We start from the raw sequence: 9,052 nt of genomic DNA, 5'->3' as shown, positions 1-9,052 counted from the left end.
GGGTGGCGTCACGGACAATATCCAAATCCCCACAATCAATCCCCCCTTTCACTCACGGGCGAGGAACGCCGCTCGAGTCCCCGGGATCGGGCCCGCCGCTCGAGCCACCACCGAGCAGCAGCAGCAGTAGCCGTGCCAGACCCGAACAGTGGGAGAGCGCAGTGTCCCCTCCTCCGCCTGCGACACTTCCATTGCATGTGTGAAAGATGTCAGCAGGAGGTGATGCTAGATGCAGTGAGTGACACCAGTGCTGCCCCATAGCCTCTAGCACTGCCCTTAAATGAAGCATCACCAGGGGGCAGCGCTGGTGTCACTCACTCACTACTTCTAGCACTGCAACCTCATAACAATTCATTTGAGGCTGGTGCTAGAAGCAGTGAGTGACACCAGCACTAACGCCCTGATGATGCTTTGTTTGAATGTGGTGCTAGAGCCTGTGGGATGGCGCTGGTGTCATTCACTGCATCTAGCACTAACCCCAGCCAATATCTTTCACATAAGCAATGGAAGCTCTGGCAGAGAGAAGAGCAGCATTCTGGCGCTCCATTCACCTCGGCCACAGCGTCCATCACCCACCATCTAGGACCCAGGACATTCTTAGAGGGCGACGATTTAAGAAACTGCAGCGCTGCCCCCTTGTGACGTCCTATTCCAGGAGGGGTGATGGACGCTGTGGGGAGTGATTGCAGCTCCAGCCTCCTGTGACGTCAAGTTTGAGACTCATCTCAAAATGTAGTACAGTAAAAAAAACAAAACAAAAAAAAACATATTTAGGGATTAGATAGAGAGAAGTGTAGGGAATTGTATAATAAAGAAAATTAAAAAAGTAGTTAGGGGGTAAAGATGGATAGCTAGAAAATACATTTTAGGTGCCGGACCGCCCCTGTAATGGAACTTTTGGATTTGTTTTTTCCAAATTAGAAGAGAATGTTCAATTTTTATAAGCCGAAAAGTGAGAAAGTTTTGTAGGAGATCCCCAACCAAAGGGAAACTAAGAACTTCAAGCCAATAAGCCATTATTATTAGAAAATGTACGAAACTTAGAAAAAATACAATGGTATAAAATAGTTTTCAAAAATGGATGGTTAAGAAAGGACATAATAATGTAGTGGTGTTACTCCAGGATAGGAGGTTTGGAATGTCACCAAACAACTATGTTTTCAATGTTTATTAACAAATTGCATTTACAACACATTACACACTCATTTTTCCTGGTCTAATGGAAAAATCTATCTTTATACTGTTAGTCGGTATCAGTATTTAGTCTAAAGGAGTGATAGTGTCTTGTAGTGCTCCAGCTATTTATGCCATTGCATATTGTTCTGGTTTTGAGAGCCAGCATGACATTTATTCTTCCATGCAAAAGATTGTGTTAAGTAGATAATCTAACCCCCCAAATAGCCAAAAATAAGAACAGTGACCAGTGGCACCACTACAAATCAAAGGGCATGGCATGGTTAGGAATGGGAAACTGAACCAGTAAACTGGATTGTATTTATCGAGACAGCATGGGATGACCTTGTAGTGTCATATAGCAGATCGTATGCAACCAAAGCAAAGCTTCCAATTTTCCAGAAATCACATGGTCTCTTGGAAATGTATTGAACTTTTTTCAATCTCTATTGCAAGCACAGATTCACTGATCTGCAAGTGACCTCAACACAAATAGCTACAGGTTAAAGGAAATCTGTCAGCAGGTTTTCTATGTAATCATAAGAGAGCATGCTGTAGGAGTTAAAACACAGAATTCAGAGATGTCTCTAGTCAAAGTACATTCAGTTGTTTACCTGCAATGATTGTTTTAGCACCATGATCTTATCATTTCTGAATTACAGAAGCTACAGCAGCAGTGAAACCTAATAGTAGTGAGACCTAATAGCTGTCTACAAATATCTTAAAGGCTGTCACACTGTAGAGGGAGCAGTTTTATTCTCATTTTCACAAGGAAAGACTAGAAACAATGGGATGAAACTGATGGGAAGGAGACACAGATTAGATATTAGAAAAAAACTTTTTGACAGTGAGGGTGATCAACGAGTGGAACAGGCTGCAACGAGAGGTTGTGAGTTCTCCTTCAATGGAAGTCTTTAAAAAGAGGTTGGACAGACATCTGTCTAGGATGATTTATTGAATCCTGCTGTGAGCAGGGGGTTGGACTAGATGACCCAGGAGGTCCCTTCCAACTCTACCATTCTATGATTCTAGTTAGCCCACGCTCCCTGCTGTGATAAGCAGCTCACTGTTTATAGACATTGTATATAGAGAGCCTGGAGTGGTATTTACGGTGGTTTTTGGGATGTAGTTTAGGTGCCACATAGACTCCATAAAAACAATCCATCATATCATAAATCAGTATCTCTACCAAATCATTGTCTTTACCAATACTTAGGCAACTGTTATGTAGTCTATTGTGTAATCAGGCCCCTATAAAAATATGAGCCTATGTAACTCTCTGTAAGACAGCCTGGTGTGTGTCTTTGATGCAGCAAAAGAAAAAAAAAGTTGGCACTTGACCTTCCTTAGAAAAATTCAAACTTTATTCATGGTTCCTTAAAAACACAAGTAGCTCTGAGATGCAAGGAGCATGTGGACGACAGCTGTTTCTTGCTACATGGATTGCACTTCAAGAGGTCCCTCCCAACCTGGTGTGTGTCTTTGTTTGTCTCCTGATAGAAGACCAGGAATACCCATTCCAATCTACTTGATGGTCACCAAATACTGTCTGATATTTTAAAGCTCACTCTGTCCTCATCAGTATTGCTAAGCTGTGAACTGTGACCTCCTCTCAGTATCCAGATTCACTACCAAGCTGCTGCTGCATTCCCTGCCTGTACTTTTATAGAAGTCATGATTGTCCCTACTGATTGGCTATGTTATTCCGTGTGATGTGATAGCTATGAAGCATTATAGGGAAGCCCAGATGGCAGTGCCTGAGGTCATATCAGCTTTCTATTGCTTATATCTCGTCCGCTTTGTGTAAAATGGTGGTGAGCATTTTTGTTTTAATAATTTGTATGACTTGAAAAGCATATTGTTGGAATTTGCCAGGTCCAGCAAATATTCTATTATTTTATGAATTTGATTCTTAGAATGGATTCACAGTAGAGTTGTGTGATTCAATTTGCTAAAAAAGTCTGAAGGCACTAATATAATTTCAATTGCTCTAATGTATCAAAAATGAAAAATGAAGCAACGTTGGAATTTTAATTGCTTCCTGTCATACATTTGGTAGGTTAACAAAAACTGTAGAGCAGGTAAAGGTATTGTGGCTTCTGCATCAGACCACACATGATTTATTTGTAGCCTGTCCTGTTACCAAGAAGACACATTCATTTGCAGTTATTTTCCCACCACACACTGACTTTAACAACTTTATATAATAGGTAATGATTTGGTAAAAGTCTGTATGTTTTGTTAAATACTATATATCCTTCATTGTTTTAAGATTTTCTAACCAATCTTATATTTTCCTTATAGTTTCCTATACAATATGACAAGTTAGAGTGACACCACAGGTTTTTGTTCCACCAATCCAATAAAGAAGATGTTACAATGTCTGAAGTTCCATTGATTTTCTCCTGGGCTGTTCCTGTCTTTCTTCCCAATCCTCTTCTACTTCTCGCAAAGTTGGCATTCTTCCTAGGAGCATAGACAACTTCTCAGAGAAGCTTTGCTCTTGGGGACATAGGACATAATTGTAGATTAAGGAAGCTAGGATAGCCCCTACCATCGGTCCAATCCAGAAGATCTGCAGAGACAAATAATATGTTAAGATGAGGGTACTAAATGTCCCGACATGAGAAAGAGGATTATATATATATATATATATATATATATATATAGGGTGGAAGTGCCAGATTTGTTTTAAAGAGGTTGACCACTGCTTTAACATTGACAGCCTTTCCTTAAGATAGGTCATCAATGTCTGATCGGCCGGGGTCAAACACACAGCACCCCCACCGATCAGCTGTTCTCGGTGTTGGTGGCGACAGCCAGTGGCCGGAAATGCTCAATTCTGGAACTACTCCATCTTCTGGTAGCTGCCGTGGCCGGGTACTGCCATATCCACCTCCTATTCAAATCACCATGAGGCAGAGATGTACAGTACCCAGCTGCGGCCACTATCAGAAGTCGGTGCAGCTCCAGAACTAAGCATTTCTGGACAACTGCTACCGCCGGAAGCACCGAGAAAGGGTGATTGAGATAGGACATCAATGTTAAAGTACTGGACAATTTCTTTAATTTCATGTAATTTATTATACAATATCATTAGAAAGAAAAGCAACTGATAATTCAGTGGCTTTGTATATCAACTAAACAGAAGATATATGGTTAGCACATATAGTCAGATATAATGATCAGGCTGGATAAGTGCACAGTGGTAAAACCATTGTTACTATATATGGCATAGAGAACCATAACCAGGATCGTAACTATAGTGGGTGCAAGGGCTTCTATTACATCTAACCTCAGAAGCAGGCAAAAGGTAAAGGCCCAATATGACAAGAGTTGAAAGACCAACAATATTAATAACCCATGAAAATTGGGGGCCTTGAGAGATTACCACTACAATAACCATTGTGCGTATTAAAAGTATTGTTTTAAAGAATTATCAGCATATGTGTTCGAAATGGTTAAAGAAGCAACATTTTTAAATATCGATATAGATACAGTCATGGCTGAAAGTGTTCGCACCCATGAACTAAAGTATTTTTCCCAGTAAATTATTGCAATTACACGTTTTGTTATACACATGTTTATTTCCTTTGTATGTATTGGAACAACATAAAAAAAAACAGAGAAAAGGGGAAAATTGGCCAAAATTTTATAGAAAACCCCCAAAAAACTAGACAAAATTGTTGGCACCTTTTCAAAATTGTGGATAAACAACTTTTATTTCAAGCATGTTATGCATGTTCAAATTCACCTGTGGCAAGTAATACGTGTGGGCAATACTGTATGAAAATCACACCTAAAATCAGATAAAAAGGGGAGAAATTGACTCAATCTTTGAATTGTGTGTCTGTGTGTACCACTCTAAGGGGTACTTGCACACTACGACATCGCAGCTGCGATGTCAGTGGGATCAAATCGAAAGTGACGCACATCCGGCGTCGCTGTCGATATCGGAGTGTGTAAATCATTTTTGATACGATTAATGAGCGCAAAAGCGTCGAAATCGTATCATCGGTGTAGCGTTGGTCATTTCCATAATTTCGGAAGGACCGATGTTACGATGTTGTTCCTTGTTCCTGCGGCAGCACACATCGCTGTGTGTGAAGCCGCAGGAGCGAGGAGCATCTACCTGCGTCTTGCGGCTCACAGCTATGCGGAAGGAAGGAGGTGGGCGGGATGTTTACGTCCCGCTCATCTCCTCCCCTTCGCTTCTATTGGCCGCCTGCCGTGTGACGTCGCTGTGACGCCGCACAACCCGCCCACTTAGTAAGGAGGCGGTTCACCGGACAGAGCGACGTCGCAGGGCAGGTAAGTCCGTGTGAAGCTGCCGTAGTGATAATGTTCGCTACGGCAGCTATAATACAATATCGTATGTGCGACGGGGGTGGGGACTATCGCGCTCGGCATCGCAAGCATCGGCTTGCGATGTCGTAGTGTGCAAAGTAGCCCTTAGTGTGGAGAACAAAAGGAGGAGAAGAGAACAGTCTGAGGACTTGGGAACCAAAACTGAAAAATATCAACAATCTCAAAGTTACAAGTCTATCTTCAGAGATCTTTTTGTTCCTTTGTTCTCGGTGTGCAACATAATCAAGAGGTTTACAATTCATGGTACTGTACCAAATCTCACTGGACATGGATGGCAGAAAAAAAATTGATCAAAAGTTTGCAATGCATGATTGTCCTGATGTTCGATAAGCAGCCTCAATCAAGTTGCAAAGAAATTCAGGCTGTCCACAGGCTCAGAGTGCATCAGTGTCAGTGCGAACTGAAATGAAATGCTATTATAGGAGATCCAGGAGAACCCCATTGCTGACACAAAGACATAAAAAAGATAGAGTGCAGTTTGCCAAAATGTATGTAAATAAGCCAAAATCCTTCTGGGAAAGGATCTTGTGGGCAGATGAGACCAAGATATAGCTTTTTAATAAAGCACATAAAGCTACTGTTTAGCAAAAACGGAATGAGGCCTACAAAGAAAAGTGCACAGTACCTACAGTCAAATATGGTGGAAGTTCAAAGATGTTTTGGATTTGTTTTGCAGCCTCTGGTACTGGGTGCCTTTACTGTGTGCAAGGCATCATGAAATCCAAAGATTTCAAAAGAGTTTTGAGTCACAATGTAGTGCCCAGTGTCAGTAAGGTGGATTTGTGTCCTAGGGCATGGGTCTTCCACCAGGACAATGACCCCAAACAAACTTCAAGAAGCCCCCAGAAATGGAAGGAAACCAAAAGCTGGACACTTCTGAAGGGGCAGCAATGAGTCCGGATCTAAATACCATTGACACCTGTGGGGAGATCTGAAAATTGCTGTTGGGTGAAGGCGCCTTCAAATATGAGAGATCGGGAGCAGTTTGCTATAGAAAAAAATCCAATTGAGAAGTGTAAGAAACTTGTTGATGTTTATAAAAAGCGATTGCAATTATTTATTCCAAAGGGTGTGCAACCAAATATTAAGTTGAGGGTGCCAACAATTTTGTCATTTTTGGAGGTTTGTGTGATATTATGTTCATTTTGTCTCCTTTTTTCTGCTTCTTCAAAGTAAAAAAACATGTCGATAACAAAACATATAATTGCAAGAATTTTCTGGGAGAAATACTTCATTATCTGGAACAATTTCAAGGGTGCCAACACTTTCGGCCATGAATGTAGATAGACTACTACTCTATCATTACCATCATTCACTGGCATAATTCTGGTATGTAAACTGATAAGGAGTTGAGCATTGTTGCGCAAGAATTAAAAAGCAACATGCTTTATTTTATCATTTCCATCTATTTCTTTTAAGTATTCAGTAAATTGGAGCAATGCCTTGTATAGATGCTTTTTTAACATTCAGGATCATAATTAATAACTTAATAATTGCTACCTTTGTGATATTGTTATGGTTTTTCGGCATATTAGAGGTCTCTTCATTTGTCTTACCCAATGTGTGTTGAAATTTCCAACTACCAGAGCCGGTCCGAACGAGCGAGCGGGATTCATGGAACAGCCGGTGAAATAAATCTAAACTCAAGGACAAAAGAACAGTTTATATTGGGATATTGCATCATCTAGTGAGAAATATATTAAGGTTATTATTGTCTGCAAGTAGTGTGGCAACTCAATCATTACAACAGATTATCACAAATAGCCCATTACCATTACTCACATAGATAAACATGTAACCCAATGTGATCAAGTAGATGAAAGTAGTTTATTTTTATTTCATAAGCCAATTCAAATCAAATGTTTTATTTTATTATGTCTAAAAAAATACTTAAAGGAATTGTCTTTAGCACTAAATTAATAATTCTTCAACAATAAGCTGATTAACTAGTTTAAAACCAGGCTAGTTGTCACCATAGATGGTTAACACATTATCGTATTTTTCAAAACTATGGTTCTAAGACTTTTAAAGATTTCTCATTCAGTGAAATGATACAGTGCATCTCAATAAAATAGAATATCCTCAAAAAGTTAACTTATTTCCGTAATTCAATACAAAAAGGGAAACACATTATATAGAGTCATTACACACAGAGTGATCTATGTCAAGTGTTTATTTCTGTTAATGTTGATGATTATGGCTTACAGCCAATGAAAACCCAAAAGTAATTATCTCGGAAAATTAGAATATTATATAAGACCAACTGAAAAAATAATTTTTAACTCAGAAATGTTATCCTACTGAAAAGTCTGCATAGTAAATGTACTTCTGTGTGTGGTGGCTCTTGAAGCACTGACTCCAGCAGCCTATAAAAGCTGTGGTTATCCCAGTTGCTTGTGCACCTTTTTCTACTACATTTTTTCCTTCCACTTGACTTTCCATTGATTTGCTTGGATATAGTACTGTGTGAACAGGCAGCTTCATTAGCAATGACCTTTTATGGCTTATCCTCCTTGTGGAGTGTATCAACGGGTGCATATTGCTAATCTCTGCCTAAAGGTCCAGTCACACTAAGCAACTTACCAGCGATCCCAACAACGATAGGAATCGCTGGTAAGTTGCTAGGAGGTTGCTGGTGAGATGTCACACTGCGACGCTCCAGTGATCCCACCAGCATCCTGACCTGTCAGGGATCGCTGGAGCGTCGCTACACCAGTTGCTGGTGAGCTCACCAGCAACCAGTGACTAACCCCCAGCGCCGCATGGAAGATGCTGCGCTTGGTAACTAAGGTAAATATCGGGTAACTAACCCGATATTTACCTTGGTTACCAGCGCACGCAGCTACACGTGCAGAGAGCAGGGAGCAGCGTACACTGAGCGCTGGCTCCCTGCTCTCCTAGTTACAGCACACATCGGGTTAATTACCCGATGTGTGCTGCAGCTACATGTGCAGAGAGCAGGGAGCAGCGCACACCGCTTAGAGCTGGCTCCCTGCTCTCCTAGTTACAGCACACATCGGGTTAATTACCCGATGTGTACTGCAGCTAAATGTGCACAGAGCAGGGAGCAGCGCACAATGCTTAGCGCTGGCTCCCTGCTCTCCTAGCTACAGCACACATCGGGTTAATTACCCGATGTGTACTGCAGCTAAATGTGCACAGAGCAGGGAGCAGCGCACAATGCTTAGCGCTGGCTCCCTGCTCTCCTAGCTACAGCACACATCGGGTTAATTACCCGATGTGTACTGCAGCTAAATGTGCACAGAGCAGGGAGCAGCGCACAATGCTTAGCGCTGGCTCCCTGCTCTCCTAGCTACAGCACACATAGGGTTAATTAACCCGATGTGTCCTGCAGCTACATGTGCACAGAGCAGGAGCCGGCACTGACAGCTGAGAGTGGTGGAGGCTGGTAACAAAGGTAAATATCGGGTAACCAAGGACAGGGCTTCTTGGTTACCCGATGTTTACTGTGGTTACCAGCCTCCGCAGAAGCCGGCTCCTGCTGCCTGCA

General features: G+C 41.6%; 1 protein-coding gene across 1 annotated transcript in view; it reads right to left on the bottom strand.

The window, feature by feature from the left end:
• Positions 1 to 1,792: 1,792 nt before the first annotated feature.
• LOC142292125 (aquaporin-2-like) overlaps positions 1,793 to 9,052 on the bottom strand; it is a 52,493-nt gene continuing 45,233 nt past the window's right edge. Inside the window, exons 3-4 of the mRNA XM_075337251.1 lie at positions 7,098 to 7,178; positions 1,793 to 3,748 (exon numbers count right to left, since the gene is read on the bottom strand). Coding sequence (XP_075193366.1) covers positions 3,548 to 3,748; positions 7,098 to 7,178 — 282 coding nt within the window. The 3' untranslated portion in view covers positions 1,793 to 3,547. The remainder of the gene's footprint in view (positions 3,749 to 7,097; positions 7,179 to 9,052) is intronic.

Source organism: Anomaloglossus baeobatrachus, chromosome 2 (assembly GCF_048569485.1).
Source record: "Anomaloglossus baeobatrachus isolate aAnoBae1 chromosome 2, aAnoBae1.hap1, whole genome shotgun sequence".
Lineage (NCBI taxonomy): Eukaryota > Metazoa > Chordata > Amphibia > Anura > Aromobatidae > Anomaloglossus > Anomaloglossus baeobatrachus.
Note: the sequence above shows the minus strand (reverse complement) of the source record. Positions and strands in the feature narration are given on the sequence as shown.